At 43.9% G+C, this 22,452-nt stretch overlaps 1 protein-coding gene across 1 annotated transcript in view; it reads left to right on the forward strand.

Annotated features, from left to right (window-relative positions):
* The window catches only part of LOC148108132 (focal adhesion kinase 1-like), a 69,737-nt gene extending 53,269 nt beyond the window's left edge, over positions 1-16,468 (forward strand). The window contains exons 4-5 of the mRNA XM_087853837.1: positions 5,887-6,113; positions 16,139-16,468. Of these exons, the coding sequence (XP_087709963.1) occupies positions 5,919-6,113; positions 16,139-16,309 (366 nt within the window). The 5' untranslated portion in view covers positions 5,887-5,918 and the 3' untranslated portion in view covers positions 16,310-16,468. The remainder of the gene's footprint in view (positions 1-5,886; positions 6,114-16,138) is intronic.
* Positions 16,469-22,452: the final 5,984 nt, after the last annotated feature.

Raw genomic sequence — 22,452 nt, forward strand, 5'->3', positions numbered from 1 at the left:
TTTCATGAGATATATAGCATTAAAATTTTTATAGTGATATCTCAAGTAAAGTAAATGATTTACATAGTTTGCCATATTATCCGAAATCCAAAAAACAGTCTGTGTAATGAAGATATTAGTTGAATTGTTATGCCGGCAGTCCATGCTTTGCATGGTTCCAGCATGTACGAATATCAATTTCTGTGGCTTAAATAATGCCCGTCCTCAACAGAATGGTTCCGTTTTAGTTAACACAGGTTATCACCTGTGGGCAATTGCATCAAGTACAGACTCGGTCTGCAGATCACGACAGAAGCAACAGATGTGAAGTGTGACCAGCGGCCGGTCACGGTAGCTCTTTCCCAGTCTGCTGCTGACTGGCCACCCTGCGTCTGTTACTCAGTTTATACACAGACAGCAAATGTGTAGTCGTGGTGCCTTCTTGTTTGCCAGGGATAAACCCCTGTGACATTTTACAAAAATGGATCATCATAGGAGGGAATTGGACAACAAAGATGAGTTGCAGTGTTGAAGCAGGAAATGGTCACACTGGAAGTGAAATCGAACGGGCCGAGGTCCTGTGAAGCTGGTGACCGTGGAGCGGGAGCAGCCGAGCCCTCGGCTTGCATGAAGCCGCCCTAGGAACCAGCGGACTTAGTTGCGTTACTCTGGCCAGTGGACCCAGCAGTTATTTCAGCTCTTAAAGCCGGTGTGTGGAGTTTGGGCAGGCTCTGCGTGCTACAGCTGGAGGTGACGCGGACGCAGAAATCCCAGCAGTGCGGCGGGAAGTAACGGAGAGTGTAAGTGTGTGGTGTGCGGTGCGGCAGAAGCTTCCTGCGCCGTGCGGGTCACCGTGCAGCGTTCTGACTGAGACGGTCACAGAAGCACATAGCTGACTGTAGGAATGTTGACTTTGCTGTGGAGCCAGACTTTCTAGTTGTGTGGTCAGAGGAGCTTTGCAAATAAAGGTGAACTTATTGACAAGTGAGGAAGAGAGTTGTGACAAAAAAGAGGATGTTCCGGAGGAGGAGACGTGGCAAGAAAGTTCGTAGCAGAGGCGGTTTCGGAGGTGGCTTACGACACTGAATGTACGAGGCTACGATGATGGAGGCTGACCCAAAACTTAGAAAGGAGCATGACAGTTTGCCAAGGCATTGGAAAGATACTTACTCCGTGTCTTTAGTCATAGAGCGAGGGGAAGAAGAAGGCAAGTGCTGTTCAAACCACTTTTGTCAAGTCATCGTAGGCCCCACACTCCTGTGCAAAGCGAGAACCACCCGTGCTTCCTTTAGTTGGGATCCATGCGATATTAGTTATCTTTGCTGATAACAAGTCATCCCAACACTTAGTGGCTTAAAATGACAAGAATTATTTTGTTCCAATCTGTTGTCTGGACAGGGCTCCGCAGGGACAGCTGTTTCCATGTGGCGGGAGCTCAGGAGGCACAGCGGGCAGCCAGAGGGCCCACTCGGAGGCTGGCTCTGCCATGGGCCTCGGAACTCGATGCTGCCTGTCAGCGGGCAGCTCAGCTCAGGCTTTGGTTCTTGGAGCTCAGTTCTCGGGCTTCTTGCGCTTCTGGGTAGCATGTGATTGGGTTTCATGAGCGAGCAGCCCAAGAGAACCAAGGGAACCCAGTTTGCCTCTTAATACCTGGCGCGGGATGTTTCTTAGGTGCGTCAGGAGCCCCCCCAGATGTGAGGGGAAGGAACGTGGCCTCCACCTGTGGAAGAGAGAGGCAGAGTCACACTGGAGCAGGAGGCACTTTCACGGCGACTTTTGGAAAATACAGGCGGTCACGTATTGATATAACATTAAATATTTAAGTAACGTTAGCTCTTTGTTAAGTAAAATCAATATAGGAAATTTAGTGTATTCAGATTAGACTCTTGATGAGAAGAGAAACCCGAATCTTGTGTGAAAGAACAACATTTGGGAGAGGAAGGTTTTTACAGCAGTCTAGTTTGTTTAAGGATTTCCTGTAACTAGGGTCATCACCAACTTCTTAAAAACTCTCCAAACTTGTTTATGTCTGAAGTTTTTAAAATTGAGCTGTAACAGTTTGCATTCTTTGCTCCTTCTCTCATGTTCTGGCAGACATCTCAAGTTTTATTAAAGGGCTGGCATATTTCAAGGAGAATCAGTTTGCTGTCTTGGTGGGATCTTGGGGTGTTATAGTGAATATCAGCTAGGGAACTCTGGGAGTTTTTTGCTTCCTCTCTTGCATCTGTGCTATTTTATGGAGTATTTATATCAGACTGTGGGGTGAGGCCCAGCTTGAACTCCAAGTTTTGTCAGCACCTTGTTTCCTCACACCCTGACTTGGGACTGCCCTACTTCTTTCAAGAGCAGAAAAGGTGTCTATCTTCTGTGTTCAAGGGAGAGCGGAGGCTCCGATAGTCAGCAGCGAGATTAGCATTCCGTTTTAGGAAGCCCTGCCCTGCACCTCCTCCCCCACCCTCCCCGCAGTGCTGCCTGGGGCAGTGTGCTGAGTGTCAGAGCTCTGATGCCTGAGCAGGTCTCAACTATGGAATGAGAAGTCCCAAGCGAGGCTTTTTGCTACACTTCCCCATTATCAGCATCCCCCAGCAGAGTGGTACATCTGTTATAACTGGTGAACCTACATGGACCCATCAGTTATCGCCGAAGTCCACGGTTTACTGTCGGGGTCACTCTTGTGGTGTATGTTCTGCGGGTTTGCACAGATATATAATGACATGTATCCTCATTATACTGTCCTACATAATCTTTTTGCTGCCTGAAAAGTCCTTTTTGCTCCACTTTTTCATCCTTGCCCCCCCCCCAAACTCTGCATCCACTGAAATTTTTACTGTCTCTGTGGGTTTGCCATTCCTAGAATGTCATATATTTGGAATCATATAGTGTGATCGGCTTCTCTCACTTAGTAATACGCATTGAAGTTTCCTCCAAGTCTTTTCATGGTTTGGTAGCTCATTGCTTTTTAGCACTAAATATTCCATTGCCTGGATAGACCACAGTGTTTTTTATCCTTTCACCTGCTGTAGGGTGTCTTGGTGGCTCCCGTGCTCTGACAGTGTGACGAAGACTGCTGCAAACAGAGACCTCTGTCTGAGTGTTTATCCACCCTTGCCTTCCTCTGACGGGTCCCTCTTGGTCATGATACATTATGAAATATTGCGTGACGACATTTGCTGATCTTTTTTTTTTTTTTTAAAGATTATTGCACCTGTGTTTGTAAGAAAGATTGATTCGTACCCTTTCTCATATTGTCCTTGACTGGTTTTGTGTCAGTGTTTTGCTGGTTTCATAAGATAAGTTGGGAAATGTTCCCTTTTTGTTCAGTGGAAGAATTTCTGTAAGATTAATATTATCCTTCCTTAAATTATTGGAAGAATTCAGATATTCCTTTGTGGGAAGAATTTTAATTGCAGATTGACCATTTTTAACGGAATAGGTCTATTTAAATGGGCTTTATATTTATGGTTTTGGTTTCGTACAGCAGCAGTTTCTAATGGCTTGGGCTTAAGTTGTACTTTGTAAAGAATTGTGTATGCCCCATCTCAGGGTACCTGGGTGGCTCCGTCGGTTAGGTGTCCGCCTTCGGCTTTGGTCATGATCCCAGGGTCCTGAGATCAAGCCCCAAGCTAGGCTTCCTGCTCACTGGGGTGCCTCCTCCTCCTTCTCCCTCTCCCTCTGCCCCTCTGCCAGCTTTTGTGCTCTTTCTCTGTTAAATAAATAAATAAAATCTTTTAAAAAAGAATTGTGTATGCATCTCAACTTTTATGTTCATTGACATAGTTCATGATATTCTTAATAATATCTGATATTCTATCATTACTTCCTATTATTAACATTCTGTTATCTGTTCTGCTTCATTCTTGCTGTCATTAGTTTTCGCCTTATCTTTTTTTTCCTTGATTAGTCTTGCTAGAGGTTTATCAGTTGCATTATTCTTGTTAAAAAAAAAAACCAAACCTTGATTTTGTTCAACTTCCAAATTGTACTGTGAAATATGGATATTTAGATGATTAATTTCCAATCTTCATTTCTAATACATGCATTTAAGAGTATTTATCTTAGGGACACCAGGCTGACTCAGTAGGTGGAACGTGCAACACTTGATCTCAGGGTTGTAAGTTCAAGCCCCAGGCTGGGTGTAGAGATGACTTAAAAATGAAGTCTTTAAAAAAAATAATAAAAGCGTAGATTTTATTCTAATGACAGCTCTGTCTGCATGTAGTATTGATCTTTCTTTTTAATTGTATTGTTGAATTGAGAATACTTTGAGTTTCTTTTTGGCTAATGGGTTACTTGAAATATGTTGCTTAATTTCCAAACGGTGATTTTTTTCCAGACAGTTGGTGATTTTTTAATTATTTTGTTGTTGTCCAGCTTTAATGCTAGAGACAGAATATACTTTTAATAATTTTAGTCCTTTGATATTTATTGAATCTTGCTCTTTCACCCGCCACGTGGTCAGTTTTAGTGACTGCCTCCTGTGCGTAGTTAGTGGGTACTTCTCTTGCGGAGGTGAATTGCGCTTGGGTGTAGTGCTTTCTGTTGGTTAGGTTGAGTTTGTCTGTCATGCTGTTCCCGTTTTGTCTGCTGGGCCCAGGTGGACTCCTAGTCTCTTCTGCCTGTCTTCAGCTTCACTGAGCTTCTAATGGCTCCCGTTGGGCTTGGTTTCAGGATTGGTAACTATCTTAAAGGGACAACTAGCGGAGTGTGTGGCTCAGTTCTCCAGCCTGTCCTGCTCACCAGAGTCCTAGGGTCCCCATGCTCATAACTTGGTCTCTCACTGCCAAAAGCTCAGCTGGTTTCTCTCTCATTGGTGGCTTTTTCTTGGATCTTCAGGCTCTTGAAGGCCCAGAATTGGCAAATGCCCTTTGGGAAGAGGCAGCTGTTGTTCAGTGTCTCTTCATGTCTCCACCTATGTCCCCTGCTGTCCTGGTTGCCTCACAATGTCTTGGACTCCAAACGTTGGTCTGGTTTTTTTTTTTTTTTTCTTTTTTTTAAAGATATTATATATTTATTCGACAGAGACAGAGACAGCCAGCGAGAGAGGGAACACAAGCAGGGGGAGTGGGAGAGGAAGAAGCAGGCTCATAGCAGAAGAGCCTGATGTCAGGCTCGATCCCACAACGCCGGGATCACGCCCTGAGCCGAAGGCAGACGCTTAGCCGCTGTGCCACCCAGGCGCCCCGTTGGTCTGGTTTTTAACCTGACTTTTCTCAGTGGGAGTGTTCATGTTGGCCAAGCTATTGCCCCACATTCAAATGGAAGTCTTCCTATCACACCGACAGACCAGACAGTGGTTGGTTTGTGCTTTCTGGTTTCGTTTTATTTTCAGTTGTGACTTGTCTGACTCTCCTGCTGAGGGACTGGATAAGTGGGAGGACTTGGTTTTAACTCTGGGGTTTTTGTCACCAGTGCCTCGTATGTGTCATGACCACTCATTGCATTTTTATTGTATGAAGAAAGAACTTGCATCTCATGTATAGGTTTTCAGAAGTAGTCAGCAAAATTAACATATTTGGCTTTCCTGTGAGGTTTTCCACAGATTTAAAGGCTGTGATTTTAAAAGGGTGGACGGTGAGGTGACATTGTTCATAGATAACATGGTGAATGTTTGACAGAGCTAAAATAGGACTCCTGGTCTTTTAATTTGTTAAGAAAATTTAACAAATATTTGTTATGCTATTGTGAATTCGGTAGTGCTCTGGGTGCAGGAGAGTACAGCGATTATCTTGGTCAGTCAGGTCTCTGCTCTCCCGATGCTCACCTTCTGCATATGACATGACCATAGGGGAAGAACATAGAGCAGTGTTGTTAATATAAGGATCAGTATATCATGTTTTAATAGATTTTAACCACATTTTAATAGATTTCAAATATGGTACACTGACAGCTTTTTTTTCCCCCTTCTAGAGTATGACAGATACATAGCATATAGCAAAATAATGGCAGCTGCTTACCTTGACCCAAACTTGAATCACACACCAAATTCGAGTACCACAACTCACCTGGGTACCGGAGTGGAATGTTCCCCTGGGGCAATGGAGCGAGTGTTGAAGGTCTTTCATTATTTTGACAACAGCAGTGAGCCAGCTGCTTGGGCCAGTATGATCAGGCATGGAGATGCTACCGATGTCAGGGTAAGTGCATTTTCCTGGGAGAGACCCTTCATGGACATTAAAGTTACATGGGCCTAGGTTAATGGCACACACCAAAAAAGATAAAAATTTTTATTCCCATATTACAGTGATGTTAACTTTTTCTTTATGTTATTTATTCACTTAATATGTGACTGACAGAATTTTAATTGTAAAATATCTTAGGAAAATAATAACTGAATCATGTTATTCATATAATGCTATTGATGTTTTTCTCTTTTTTTTTTTTTTAACATTTTAGGACATAAGAGAACAAAGCAATTAAAACAACCTCTAATACTTAGGAAATAAATTATTTTCTATAAAGTGAATTTTGAAGGTATCTGCATGACTCCAGATAGGATAGGTTCTTCAAAAACTGATTGGTTCCACACACCAGACATTTGTCAAGGTTCTGGGGATATAAAGGGTCCCTGCTTATACAGCTTACTGTCTACTGTGGTGGGGAGGAGACACCCATGGCCTTAGTTGCAGTGCAGAGTGTGCTTCCCAAGGCAATCCTGGTGGCGAGGTTGCCTGTGTGAGTAATGTTGAGTGTGGGTGGTAGCCTGTGGGCGGCCAGTGAGCATCGTGGCCAAGAGAGGTGAGAGGCGCTTCGTGGGCCAAGATTGCTGAGAGTGGGGGGTGAGAGGGTAGCAGTGTGGTTTCAGACAACTGAGTTCAGGACGCCAGTTTTCAGCAGGTGTTTACTTTGGCCAGGTGTTACAGAGAAACTGCTCCTTCCTTCCCTCTGCCTACTCCGTGTTCATCTCTAAGGAGGACAGTGTCCAATGCCAGGATGAACAGATACATCTTTTTTCCCCCCTTTCTTTTTATACTAATGAAGCTATTTAATCTGCTGCTCTTAAACTTATATGCCTTAAGTACTTTTAAGCAAATTAAAGGGATTGACAGAATTTAGATTGAAGGGCACAGTATTACATTGAAGTTCTATGTAATTTCCATTACCTCTATAATATTGCAGTACTCACTGTTCAGGTGGATTAATTATTCAAAGGTGAATAATTCATTCAGGGTTTAAATATGTACTAACATCTACTTGTGGTATAATTGAAATATAGTAGTCTCTTGTTTTAAAAAGCTTCAACTTTTTATGAAGCTCGATAGCTTTTTCTAGCTTTCCCATAGTTTTATTTTATATTTAATTTTATAAACAGAGTCACTTGGTAGAAAGGCCAGCAGCCAGTGTTCTACCTTAATGTTAATTGGAAGATTCATATTGGAGAGAAACCTTGCAAATGTAGAGCTTATGGGAAGGCTCTTAGTATATGTTCTAGTCTTTGTGAATTTCAGTTACAGTGAATGAGGAAGTCTCTTAAAGCACTGCATCAGCCTTAATAAACTTCCGAGTATTTGTACAGGAGGGGAGCCCTTTCAGAGATGTGAATTTGACAAGACATTTAGCAAACATTCAAGATTGATTATAACTGAAAATGCACCGTGGAAAGGCTCCACGACAAAGGTGTTTTGGTATCAAATTTACTATACACAAGAGGATCCATATCAAGGAGAAAACCAATGATCCCTGGGCACATGTCAAGCCTTTAGCCAATGTTACAAACTTACCAGATGAAAACATTTATATTGTGAAGAAGAACTTAAACCAGATTCACATTCCTAAGTTATGAGAACATATTCGTCGGACCTTTATGAAGATCAATATGAGCAAATCCATGTGACTGAGAACCAGGTGGTTTTACTTCATAGTAATTGATAAATGTTTGAAATTAAATAGGTCCCATCAGTTGATGATTTCACCTTGAGGCAAAGAACTCTGAGTTGGCATTGGTTCACCACAGCTTTTCCTGTGATGGAAGGTGGGCGTTATTCATCACTCATGTTCATTTAATGCTATAACATTTGAAAATGCAGTAGTTTAATTCTAAAGTAATGGATTTGCACAACTGAACAGAATAGTACTGAAGCACATGTCCATGCAGTCTTTCTCCCCAAGAAGCACCACACAAGGAACACTACAGATAAAGGAACCGGCATATATCATTAGGGGTACAGTGGAAGGAACGTGGCAGCATTTGAGGCCCAGTGACCTCCGGCAGAAATGGGTGCGGGGCTGAGTTCAGATTGGAAGCATAGGCACTTGGTAGAAAGCAACAGACCATTTAATAATGGTAGCAAAGAGGAAGCGAGGCCACCCAGTTTCTGAAAAGAGATAGCTTACTGTTATCCAAAGTAACCGAATATTAGAAAACAACCCAAAGGAGCTGAATAATTCGATTCAGACCCCACCCTGCTGCACTGCCTGCTCTGGGCACCGTGTGCAGCAGGTGGACACCCGGGCGTAGCCAGTCTCAGCCGATGTCTTGTAAGTGTAAAAATACAAGGTTTTGAAGACTTAGTGTGAAAAAAGAAGGTAAAATATCTTATTAATAACCTGTTTTGATTGCCTGTTGAAAAGATCATGTTCTTGACATATAGTAGGTTAAATGGAATATGTTATTAAAATGGAATTCACCCATTTCTATTTATTTATTTTTAGAAATTTTAAAGGAACATGTACAGCTTGCATTTTCATTTCTGCTAGACAGTTGTGCTCAGTAGAAAGTAATTTGCTTGACTCAAGAACCAGCACCTTTGGAGGCGTTGAGAAAATATCTGGATTCTTGTTGTAATTCATTATAGAGGTTTTATTTCTCATGCTGCAGTTAGTAATTTTACTCCTTTTACAGATATGTGCTACTTTATTTTAATTAATTTAAATGGTTGTTGAAAGGATTCCTAGGACTACAGCATTTATAGGCAAAGCGTACAAAGCAGTGTCTCAGGTGCAGGCCTCATGGCCTCGGACACTCGGAGGCCATCCCTGGCCCACGTGGCCACCTGTGTAGGAGGAGGCCCAGCACCTTCTTCGGTGGGGGGGGGTTTCTGTGAGATGGGCACGTAAGCACGTTCTGTCTACGTCATCTGCCTCAACCTGGCTGGTGTGGCTGCCCAGATGCGACCAAAATCAGGTGCGAGTCATAACGCCGGTCATGATTCCTGCCAAGTGCTGGCAGACTGGCGCATCCTGCCCCTAAATAAGCAGCAGCCCACGGGGGCAGACATCACCTACCTCGGCCATAGCGTTGGCCCCGGGTCAGTAGCAAGGCCCAGGCAGCTCCAGAGCTCAGATTGGGGTTAACTCATGCCGGACTATATTGAATAAGAATGGTCATCTAGAAACATTGTAGTGGTACTTCAGAATAATAAGGGTGTATAGAAAATTCCAGATTCTACCAGAGGAATCCCCTACTTGGGAAACAGAATGACATTTACATCAAACTTTTCATCAGCAATGCTGGATGCAGGACAACACTGGAACAGCATCTTCTCAGGGCTCAGGAAAGTGAGTTGTACCGCAGAAGTCTTCCAGACAGACTACCAATCATGAAGACTGGGAATGAAGGTGTCTTTAGAGAAATAAGGGTGTAGAACGTTAATCCCACAGGCTGTCTTTAAGAAAACAGGAGACATAATAGAACAGATCCGTGAACCCAGAAAGAAGTGCTGTAGGGATGCAGGCGGCCACAGGTCACCACCGTGCTGTGGTCTCCGTGCAGCCCCCGTGCACCTCTCCTCCATCTTCTTGGTCTCTTCAAGCTGTGACCACCATTTAATCCAGCTCTGCCTTTTCCACACCTGCCCTCATTCTGACTGGTCTCCCTCTGAACTTGGGACCTGTGTGCCGCCCAGCTGCATCTGCCCCTCTCCTCCGTCTCTACGCTTCTGACTCTGAAAGGACTGTGTGTCAGTCTGAGGGCTTCCCTTCTTTCAGACACTTAGAATCATCTGTTGCTCCTCCTTTGCTTACGCCCTACACCCAGTACGTTAGCCGGTCCTGCCACACGGTCCCCAGATGCACCTAGAATCCACCCACTTCATCTGACCCCTACTGCGACACCTTCTTCGAGCCACATGGTCTCCTGACATCCCGCTGTCCCCCTGGAACCCCTGAGTCTGTTCACAGCCCAGCAGCCAGGTGACCCTATGAAAACGAAAGCCAGAGCGTGTCACTCCTCAACTCAGAACCTTCCTGTGGCTTCCTGTCTCATGTAGGGTGAACGTTCAGGTCCTTCAGAAGCCCCTGACTCTCCTCTCCCTGTCGCGCCCCATGACCTTCTCTCCTCCAGCTCGCTCCCTTTGACTTTCAGCTTCCTGCGCCGTTTCTCTAACATGCCAGTCTTGTAATCAGTCATTTGCTCAAAACCTCCAGCAACTCCCCATTTCTCTCAGAGGAAAGCCAGATTCCTTCAGCAGCCTACGAGGACCTACAGGATCTGGCTCTTTGTGGCCTGTTCTTATTTCCAGTGACTGCCCTCGTTCCCTCGGCCTCTCAGCCCCAGAGAGCTCCCTCTCTGCCACCTTTTCTATTGCCCATCACCCCATTTTGATGATGATTTGTCCTTGCTGAGATTGTCTTGTTTCTTGATTTGTTTGCTCTTTTATTCTCTGCTTTCTTCCCCTAGACCGTAAGCTCTGTGACAGCAGGGGCCTTTCTGCCTCCTGGTATTGTCCCCGGCATCTTCAGCAGGGCCTAGCAGGCACACAGACTGGTACTTGACAGAGCCCCATTGGAGTAACTACACGAATCCTAGATGAAATGGAGTACTTCTGATAGAAATGTAAATTAGGAACATTGGTTGCAGAAGTAGAAAGTAGTAGACTGATGACCGTAAAAGAAATTGAATTGATAATCAGAGATTACACCTATTGAAAACCATACCTGTCCTTACTGATAACTTCTGTCAGACCTTCATTCCTACCTTGTTACTATTTTCCTTAAATCACAGGGTCTAGAATAATCCATTTTATACCCAGACACCAAATCTGGGCAAGTACCATATAATGCTGCTAAAGATTAAGTTGCAGTTGAGTTGTTGGACAATATTCTTGTCACCTTCAAAGTTATCTTCAAGTTTATTAACAGGCCCAGTGCCCTTTCCTGACTACGTAGTACACTGCGAGGTTTCAGTGCTCGTCGTGAGCCTCTAGAGGAAGGTGATGTAATTACCTGAACCTGCAAGAGGAAGTGAACACAAGAAATTCAGTCCTGTAGTTTGCTAAAAGGTGAATGGAGTTGGTTGGATTAGGACTAACTATTGTAACCAAGCTGGTAGTAGGAAGAATAACAGTAGAAGCATTCTGATCAATTTAAAATCGGCTTGCTGACCAGAGTGGGCAGACACGTGAACAGTGTGGGATTCTCTGAGTTTGTGGGAGTTAGGAGCTCTGTGAACAGTGCTGTGCTAAGAATGGCTAGTGGCCGTAGGGGAAGGCAGCCAGCAGGCAGTTTTCCCTGAGTTCAGCCCAGAGGGCTGCCTGGGGAACTCAGTGTGTGGTAGTCCCGTGGTCTCCAGTGTTCACTGCTAGGTGGTGTCACAGATGCCTTATGTGTGTCTCAAACGTAAACTTTTTCTGTCTGATAGAGGATCGGGTGAATGTGCATTTAAAAGCTCGAACACTGATTATGGTTTTTCAGATAACTTTGGTGCAGGAAAGGACTACAGAGATTTTAGTTAAATTATTCCTTTAATGGAGGGAGAGTATCATCCAGGAAGAAACTAGAAAGAAAATCCTTAAGGAAAAAAACAGACTCAAAAGCAGTGTTAAGAAGAATATGAGACAGTAAGAGCATGAGAAAGAATTCTCTTATCACTAGATGCTTAGAGATGGCGATTGTGGTAGAGAGAAGAATGGCCCTTAAAGAGTCCACATCCTAATCTAGAACCTGTGTATATGTGACCTTCCATGGCAGAAGGGACTTTGAAGATGTTACCGAGATGAAGATGACCTTGAGATGGGGGAGATGAGGAGCCGCAGACCTTTTCTGGCTGTGGTCCGAGGGAGGGGACTGCGGATGAAGGGTTGGCTGCAGTGCAGACGCACAGAGGGGCCTCTAGCAGCTGGAGAAGGCCGGCCGAGAGCTTCCAGAAAGCAGCACATCCCTTCCAACACCTGGATTTTAGCCCAGTGAGACCCATTTCAGATTTGGGATCTTCCAGAACGGAGAAGTATACGTTTGTGTTCTTTTAAGCCCCTCCGTGTGTGGTTATTGGTTACAGCAGCAGTAGGGAGCAGATAGACACAGGCGTGCTTTGTCTTGGCCGAGTTGGGGCCGACTTCTGCGTGAGTGCTGAGCCGACAGAAGGGCTGCGCTCATGTTGGAGAGCAGGGTGTGGATCTCCACGCCTTCTTTGTGGTACAGAAAGACCTGCACAGGAGGAGCCGAGGACAGTAACAGCTGTCGGTTTCCTTACTGTGAGGAGCATCTGAAAGAGAGACGCAGAAAAATAACGGCCGGACGTTGTAACAAACAGATCAGTAGTGATGAGTGCACTTGTAACTCCTGGGGGGAAGTAGAGACACGAGCACTGTTCACAACACAGTGTGTGGTTTTAGATCTCTCTCAGAATAAAGACATCTTGCAAATCACTGTGAGAAGACAGCTAGACACAGCAAGTATCTCTTGTTATCTTGTTGCCACCTTCCCCACAGACTGTTCATGCTCACCTCTCTCCTTCTAGATTAAGGCTTTGGAGGCTAAGGGTGCTGTCTTAACCACCAGATGTAGGCTAGATGCAAATGACCAAAAGAGTGAGTGAACATTCAAGAGTGGATGAACATGAAGGAATGGTTTGCAGGATTTCTTTCTACCAGTGGAAAGGTCATTATTTCTTTCTAGAGCATAGTCTGAAAGATAAGTGACCAAGTGGAACCAAGCAGAATCATAAAAAGAACTTTTAGAAATGAAAGTACAGTGTCATCTCACTAGTATATAATGAGGGAAATGTAAATTATAATAATGAAATGCGCCCCCTTCTATGGTCCATCACATCGATAAACACTTTAAGATTAATTTTACCCAGCATTGGCATGAGGTGAAGGACAGTCTCTAACATTGTGTGCCAAGTATAATTGGTATAGTTTCCCTGGTGGCCATACTTCCAAAATGTCACATTTTAAAGTAGCTTTTGACCCAGTGCGTCTGTTTCTAAGCAGTGCTGCTGCATGTGTACGATGCCAGCTAGAAGCTCGTTCATAGCAGAATTGCGTGCATCTCCACTTCCCTTTCTCCACTAGAGCAAGGAAGCTGACAAGAAAATAACTGTCCACCCGTAGTAGAATGGCTCTGAGGCTACGTGCTATGTTCCTGATAAGATGGAAGCCTGGTGTACACACTGGCTAGTGTCTTTTCATCCTCAAGAAGAATTCTTTTCCTGCGAATATCTCATGTGAAAATCAGGAAAATTATATATTTCCAAATTCTGGGATATGATACAGATGAGTAAAGGGATAGTTCAGAGTAGCAAAGTGTAGGTTTATATACTGTAGGGTAGGATTGTCCTGGGACATCAAACCAGGATGAGAAATTTAAATGTAATTCAGCTGCCATTAGTGGCAAATTATAAAGCCTTGTCCTGTTATCTCCCTAGAGATCTTTTTCTGAATGTACGTCTTCCAGAAATAATACACGCATACTTTTCCATATGGTAGTAATGTTGGGTTTGGGTTTTTTTTGTTTTTTTTTTTTTTGAGTATGCATTCCTTACTAAATACCTAGTCCTCAAAGTTATTTTTCAGTTATGCAGAACCAAATATTTGGTTCTCAAAATTATTTAAGTTACTGAGTGTATGTACTGAGCTTCAAATATAGAAGTCCTTGTGTATTCATAATCTTGGCCACCATTCAAACTGAGTCAGCAGTGAGATATTCAGGAGTTCTAGAGAAACAGGACAGAACACAGTATGGAAGCATAAAGAAAAAGCAAAACGTGAAATAAAGGGAAATGTCTGTGTGTTTATTGCTTTTAATTTTTTAGTGGAAAGTGAAAGTTGCTACCTTGTTTAATGAGGAGGTCCTGCAGGATGGGAACTCTTTGTTCAACAGAACCCAACCTGAGGTCACACTGGGTGTCTTCAGGTCGCGTGATCAAGTGAATGGACTAAAACTGTATCTATCCCATAAAACTCCAGAGTGGGAGCCTGTCTTTCCCCTGGGCTCCACAGCTCTGGACTAAGCGTCCGTACACTTGCCTCTCTGCAGGTAGGCATCTGTGTGCCCATTCCTTGAGAGGTCATGAAGATAACCTTTGCTAGGGGTCATCAGGGAGGGCATCCAGAAAGGGTAGGATTTCTCTCAGACTGTGGATGGTACATCAACAGTAAGAAACCGTTTGTCCCCGAAGGATAGACCTGGTGAGACAGAGGGTTGGGGACGGATGTGAACATAAACTTCGGCCCTAACAGCAGAGAGGCAGCTCTGGAATCTGTGCTAGCAGGGAGCTGCTGTGGAGTAAAGAGATGTGCTAAAACCCGAGCTTTAGTGAGGGCCACCGGTGTCGGTGTGCTCTCGGTAGTGAATTGGCAGAGCTGGGACAGGAAGACAAAGCGCTTTCGTGGGAATTCGAAAGCGGCGCCAGTGCCTGTCCTGTGCAGCTCAGGGATTTGTGTTGTTGGCAAGGAGAAGCTGCAGAAGTTGCCGCTGAAAGAATTACTCGAAATGGCTGTCTCTTCCCCCTAGGCAGATCCCCTGCCCCAGAGCACAAGAGGTGAAGACTAGGGGGCGGGCTGGGTTTCGGCTCCCGCTGCCCCGTGGCTGGGTGCCCTTGGGTAGACACAACCTGCAGCGTCTTTCGTGGTGGCCTGACAGAGATTCTGGGCCTTGAATCAAAAGCCAGGAAGGACATTTATGCTTACTTCAGTTTCACCCAGACATCTGTAGGCTGCACACATCCTTCCTGTCCCACAGAGAGCTCATCTGCCTTTGACGCCTCCAGCCTGTCCTTTGTCCGTGCTTTCTCCCCGATGATGTCACTCTCCCGTGCTTGATACACAACCTTCTCCTGGGATCCAGTAGTCTGAAGGGGAGGCTGAGCATGGGCAGGTGATGATGCCTTTAGTGTGGACACACTGGGTCCTTGACAGGTTTTGCATATATAGGACACGTTACTTCTCTTTTCTCATGAGTAGGGATAGGAACATTCTTATTATCAACAGCATCATGCCCTAATATAGACATATTTAGTATACGTAGGAACTTTTTTAGATGTGCCTTATATTACAAGTAATATGATGCTTTCAGTTAATTGCTAATTTAAAAAAACAGTGATTTTCTTTAGCAGTCATTTGCATGTTAATAGCAGCCTCATTAAAAATTATGAATGGCCTGAAGTGTTGAGAAGAGTGCAGTGGTTATCATGAGCACACCTTCACGTAAGGGAGCGGATGGTCTCTGCTGTATTCCCATGTGAGTCTTCCATATGTGCTGCCCATTTACGTCCCTGTACGCACGAGACCTCCACAACCGTGAGAGCACAGGTCAAGACTCGGGGTTACGGCTTCCTTGCCCTCGTCCCAGGATAAGCTTCATCTTTGCGAGGCAGCCTTCCCTGCCGCCTTCAACTCTGAACTCATGGGCACGTGTGTCAGGAGCATTAGGTTTGGGGACTATTTTAGATTGCTGCATTGTAAGCGACAGAGAGCTCATAGTAGATTGGGTAGGCCCAGCTTCCAGTAACTTCTCCTACATCATCGATACTATCAGAAGCGTGGCCTTCATTGTATGTTTCTAACTGTGTTTCTTAAGAAATGACATGAAGTTGCAGCCTGGTCTAAACCAGTATGCTGTCCTGGGTTCAGAAAGTGGGACCCCCTCCTTAGGTCTAGTTCTCAGCACGTGACCTCCAGGGGCGGCCAGAACGCTTGGTCAGGTTTTGGGGGTGCCGCAGAGGTAGAGCTGCAGAAATGCATGTTACGTTTCCGTGCCTCGGTTATCACTAATGAAAAGGGAAGAGCCTCTTGTGTTTTTTTCAGAACTTTTCCTTGTTCATAAAAATACTATTTGAGAAAAAAGATTCCTGAGAAAAATGAAGTAATTTATTTAACTTGATACTCTTTTTACCAAAGATTTCTGCTAACTAAAAGAAATGCACATTGCATTAATTTTTAGCATACAGTTGTTTTTTTTCTGTTTGTTTATAACAGTCATTTTTGTGGGGGGTATGTTTTAGGGGATCATTCAGAAGATAGTGGACAGTCACAAAGTAAAGCACGTGGCCTGCTATGGATTTCGCCTCAGTCACCTGCGGTCAGAGGAGGTTCACTGGCTCCATTTGGATATGGGTGTCTCCAATGTGAGGGAGAAGTATGAACTTGCACACCCACCAGAGGAGTGGAAGTAAGATTACATACCTACTTTGGCGTGACTCACACTTGATTTGTTTGCATATTAAATCACACACAAGAGGATGAACGTCTTTCCTTAATTTTCTTACTGATTGTAATTACAACTCCTGTATAAATAAAATTGGCTGGTAATGATTAACCAGTGATCTCTTCTAGACTTCTGTTCCGTCTGTCTTTGTGGCACCACCGACTCTGGACTGCCTGAGTTTCTCAGGGGTTCTGTGGTGATGGCCTTTGGCTAGTCACACTTCTCTTGTCAGGACTCCTTTGTTTCAGCCTCGGCTCGAAGAGCTCAATTCCTCATTCTTTTCCTTTCTGTCCTGTTAGCATTCTTTTGTGCAGCAGGACTTCCTGAGCCCTGAGGAGACCACATCTAATTATCTCATGAACGGGCAGCATGGCTCGCGAGCCGAGCCCGGTACGCTCCGGCTCGCCTGAGAGGACTGGGTGTGTACTTGACGTTCACGTGCTACAATTAAATGAGGTAGTGACTCGTCCTGACCTTAGTGAGACTGCTGTGACTGAAAGTGAATTAAAAGGATTCTCTACAATTGTCCTTTCTCTGGTTCTCTCCAAAAAATAATAATTTTTTCCACTGTTAAGCAGAGCAACACGTTAGTCGGAAACCATATGTGTAAAACACTAGAGTGTGAGAGGAGGTGAGCCCCGTGCGCAGGCACCCTCATTTTTGTAGACACAGTCACAGAGACAAAGGTGGTTGTGGATTGGGGATGGTACTCAGTGTTGGTCACTTTCAGTTCAGCACCCAAATCGATTAGAAGACACATTTGGAAAGAAAAACAAACATGTGAGGTTAATAAATCTCTAGTCAAATGCGATCTTGTCCTAGTTACAGTTTACCAGAGAAATATGCTTGTATTTTCAGCTTTATCAAACAGCTGGAACTGACAAGCTAACAGGATATTCCGTGATAATATAGTTTGGTTGGGTTACATCAATGGCTAGCAGAGATTTGACCTCCAGCTCTTTTGCCAGTCAATCAAATAAGTGTTTAAAAGCCAGGAATACCTAGAAGTTAGTTAAAAATACCTGTAGGTTTTTTTATTCCATACAATTCTATTTCCTTCTTAATTTATATGGACAAGTCAGAGGCACAGTGCATTATGACGGTAGCCCTAGTGCTCAGTAAGATGCGGAGTGTAGACCTCTGCATATACAAGCTCTGTTTCTGTTCTTTTAAGCCAATTTATTTTGCTTGATATCAAGTAAAGGTGAGTGGGCACTACTCTTTTTCATGGAGCCTGAACCCTCAAAAGAAAGGCAAGCATAGACTGGGCGAGGTAGAACTTTGCCACACGCAGTGCTGAACCTGACGCTGACAGAGGTGTGAAGATGCCGCCACTGCTGTATCATCACCGAGTCGTGGCTGGAGCCAGGCGCCAGGCCAGCTGTGCACTCTTTGTACATTTGCAGCCTGTAAAATATGTATGTCACATAGCTCTCCCCAGTCTTATAAGGTGAAGACGGAGGAAACAAGCAACAAACTTGATTTAAGTTCCAATTACGGACAGAGCTCGGGACACAGCTTGACTTGAATGTAGCTGACTTCACGGTGCAGGCTTTTTCAATGAACGTGCCCATCTCAGGAGGACTGCTGCGGTTTTAGCTCCAAGAAGTGGTCTGACAGTGCGCTGTCTGCACCAGTGAAGGTGTGTGGACAAGAGGCTGGAGGCACAGGTGGGCCCTGTAGGTGCTTCTGGGAGGGTTAGGCTTTATACTGCCTGTCCGTGCATGCCAAAGGAGGCGGAACTTAAAGTGTCAGTAAGAAACAGGAGACTATTCTAAAAAGAACCAAGTAGATTTGAAAAAAGACCAAACACAAGTTCTAGAAACCACTGGATGGATAAAACAGCAAATTAGATATAGCTGAAAAATTAGTAAACAGAAGTGTGGATCTGAGAAAATTTTCTCAAAAGATAGCCCACAGATAAACATGTGGTAGGTATGAAAGCACGTTATGTAGCATGAAGAATGAGAATGTCAACCCATTTCTGGGCAGGGCTCTCAAAGAGAATAGAAAGAAAGAGGAAAAAGAAATACTCCAAAGAGATAATGGCAATAGCTGAGAATTTTCTAGAAGTGGCAAATACCAGAAGTCCTCAGGTATAGGACTAACGTAAGATCCCAAACAGGGTTAATGAAATAAATCTACACTTTGGTGGATTATAGTCAAATAGTGTACAAAAGAAAAAGAGATGATGCTAAAAGCAACCAGGGAAAAATTCACAATTCTCCACATTTCTCTCCAAGGGGGAAGAAAAGTAACTGGCGACCTGTATTTGTTCGTCAGATTCAGTTGCCATTCAAGAGCAGGGTGACAGAGGTACTTTCCTCAGAGAGTTTGCCACCCTACAAACATATTTCAGGAGAAAGAAAAGTGATTTCCGAAGTGGTTTTCAGATACAGGAAGGAGTACTAGGGAAAAAATTGGGTGGTTCAAAGTAAGCATTGGCTCTAAAAACAAATAATGATAAGAACTGATTTTTTTATATTAAAAAAGTAGAACCCAAATAGTGGATGCATGTCAGAAGAGAGGTAGTCAGAATTGTAGCTCTCAACCACGTTTTAAAATTATGTATTAAAAAAATAAAAAATAAAAAGATTGTATATTAAGACAGCCATGAAACATTAGAAGTAGATTTTATAAGCTAAATAATATGTGGGTGAGTAGGTGTTAGGGACCCACAGCAAGGAGAGAAGGAAGGGACTGGAAAGCAGGACAAAGAGGAGTCACAGACTAGACTTTGGAAATAAGCTCAAGCAGACTAACAGTAACTGGTCAGAGATTGTTAGTGTGTGATTAAAAAATAGAGTCCAGCTATCTGCTCTTTATGACAGGTATCTAAAACAGTGATGTTGAAGACATTTTTATGTGACTTACAGGAAGAAATATTTTACCTTAAGATGCGGTACACATACACATGTGCGTGTCTCAGAACTATGTACATATAGGTCTACATATGTACTTCACAAAACCATACCCAGCCTCACTAGAACACTGAATTCTAAGGTTTTCATCCAGAGGCATTCTATTCTGTTTAATTTTATTTAGATAGATGGATGGTGGGCAGGTGGATGGATGGATGGGTGGGTGGGTGGATGCATGGATAGAAGGATGGATGGATGGATGGATGGATGGATGGATGGATGGATGGATGGATGGAAGATGGATGGATGGGTGGGTGGATGGTGGGTGGATGGGTAGATGGATAGAAAGATGGATGGGTAGTGGGTGGATGGGTAGTTAGAGAAGGGGATGGATGGATAGATAGATGGATAGAAGGATGGATGGATAGAAAGATAGATGGATGGGTGTTTGGAGAGATGGATGGATGGGTGTTGGGTAGATGGATGGATAGAAAGTTGGGTGGATGGATAGATACAGAGAAGGATGGATGGATGGATGGATGGATGGATGGATGGATGGATGGAGAGATGGGTGGATGGATAGATAGGAGAAGGATGGATGGATGAATAGAAGAATTTTCCTACCTACTCACCAGGGGGATGAGGGGATTGGTATTGCTTTATTAATATCCTGTTTTAAAAGTTTCAAGACAGAAAAACATTCTTAGGGATATGGAGAACAACCACATAGTAATAAAAGGCTCATTTCACAAGAATTTATGAAGAGTAGAAATAGATGGAACTATTAAACTTGTAAGTTTCTAAAGACATTTCTCAAAATACATAAAGCAAAAATAGTAATAAAAGATTAAAACTTAGCTCTCCTAATAATTAAAAAGAAAACAAACAATAGTAAACAATTTTTAAATTATGATTTTCACTATCCTTTTTAACATGGAAATACAGAGGCCTGCACATGGCAATGTGTTAATCAGTTTGAAAACACATTCCTAAATAGTTCATGGTTCCAAGTAAAACTCCCAGTTTGCTGAGGGTCTGGCTTGCTGCCTTGTTCTATTCCTCCCATGGGCTCCTCCCCTTCGCCCTCCAGTCCACCTTCCTGTAGGAGCTGATGCTGTCAGTCATTTCTTACCTAACAGTGTTCTGTGCTTCACCTCTTGTGTGCCCAACCCTCCTACTTTACTGACCATTCACTGTCTTCTGCTTAGCATTTAAATTTGGGGGCTGCTCCAGTGACCTTTTTCCCTCGTTCTTTTCTCTGTAGACCTGCGTTTGGCATCGAAATCACACTTTCATTCAATAGACCTACAGGAAACCAATAAACCAGTTTTTGCCTAACCAGACAAAAATCCTAAAAGCTGGTAGCTTGCGGAAGCAGTAATAGAAGGAGTGAAAAGCAGTTATACAAGGATTTTTTAAGGTAGAGCTCATAGGACTTGCTGAAAAGTCTTTAAAAGTATACACATCCAGGGAAATATGTAAATCATTTCTGCAGAGGCTTCCAGTAGTTCCTCATCATCCGTGGAGCCAACTCGAGAGTCTTGATCATCTCTCAACCCCATCTCCTTTTGCTCTCACTCCCCTTCCTGCACTCCGGCGGCTTGCACTCTGACATTTCAGTGTTCCCTTTTCAAAAGTACTGGGTCAGGATCTTCTCTGCCGCCAGCTTTCTTGCCTGGTGAATGGGACAGACTTTTATCTTGGAGAACTTTCCACCTGCTCCACCCTAGCCACATGGCTCTCTTACTGGTTCTTGAACAAGCCAAGTGTGTATTGCTCCTTGGAGTCTTTGTACCTGCTGGGACTCTGGTGAATGTGCTCCCCTGCTGTTTCCAGCATGGCTTGGACCTCCCATCATTTAGGGCGAGTGCTCTGCTCTCCCCTCTTCCTGTGGTCTTCTCCAACCGTTCTGTCTGTAGGGCCCACTGCCGATCCACTGGATGACTTTTCTCCCACAGGGCCTTGGTCTTACTGTCTGATCTGTGCCTCATTTCTAGCTAGTTGTGCCTGGTAAGTAGTAGGCACCCAGTAAAAACTTTTTAAGTGAGAAGTGAATTAGTGGTGATGAGAGTGTCAAGTAAGAGGAAACACAGTATGGTGGAATAGTAACGTGTATTCTTTACTAGTGTGTGTCCGTTGCAGTGTTTTCACACTAATACATGTTGCTTACTATGTGGAGGGCGTTGTGCGAAGCACTTGGCTTACTTTACCAAAATTAATTCTTATTATGATAGTTTTATCAAGTGGGTGGGTACTCACCTTTTTCCACTTTACTTGTGAGAAACCTGCTGTTCTGAGAGGTTTATTAACAGCTTCTTTGACATCCTACAGCTTCCACTGGTGGAGGGTAGAGAGTGGAGTCCATGTACTCAGCTGTTTCTTGTCTACTCCTGTGTAAAACAGGTACGGACAAGAAATGAACGATTGATAGTGTTTTCTCCTCGCTAGCAGGCGTCTTCTCAGTTCATGGGTGGCTTTGTGAGGGCAGCCGCACGCCTGGCTTTAGTTTTGAGAAGTAAGGTCTTAGTCAAAGGACTCACCAGAATAATTGGATGTCAATCTCCATTCTCGGGAGGTTTTTGAACATAGATTTTTTTTTTTTTTTTTTTTTTGGACTCTCTGCTATAGGCTCTGTTGATATGGTCCAGTAATCCTGAGATAGAAGCGTGCTCTCCTGAGTCCTCAGCTCTTCAAACACCTCTGTGAGCTAGCTTGCAGAACACAGTGGGTTGTAACTGAGGCAGGCAGTGTGACCTCACAGAGGCATCATGACTCGCCACTGGGGAAACGAAAGGGCTGATTTGATGAACGGCTCTCCTTGTGGGAAGAACAACAAAGTTAGATCCTACCTCAAATAATACACAGACACCCATGTGAGATGGATCAAGTGAGAAAAAAGGTTAATGGAAAGTAGAGTTGACTGTGTCTCTGGTCCTGCAGTAGGAAGATTTAATACCCCCAAAGTGTTCACTATCAATGGAAAGAAAGCAGATTTGACTTTATTAAGATAAAGAACTTCTGTATATCAAAAGGTATATTTTTAAAAGTGCAAAAAGCAAGTTGCAAGTGAGAGGTGATATTTGTAACATATGTAATGAACAAAAGACGGTGTCAAGAGTTCTTCCGGTTGATATGAAAATTGCAGACAATTCACTAAATGGGCCAGAAACACGACGGTATCGTCATAAAGAGAACACAAGTCTGGCCAGTAATCATAGGCAGCCACTGTCGGCTTCATTCGCCCATTAGG

Source organism: Ursus americanus, chromosome 22, assembly GCF_024610735.1.
Source record: "Ursus americanus isolate L20-20 chromosome 22, mUrsAme1.1.p, whole genome shotgun sequence".
NCBI classification, from domain to species: domain Eukaryota; kingdom Metazoa; phylum Chordata; class Mammalia; order Carnivora; family Ursidae; genus Ursus; species Ursus americanus.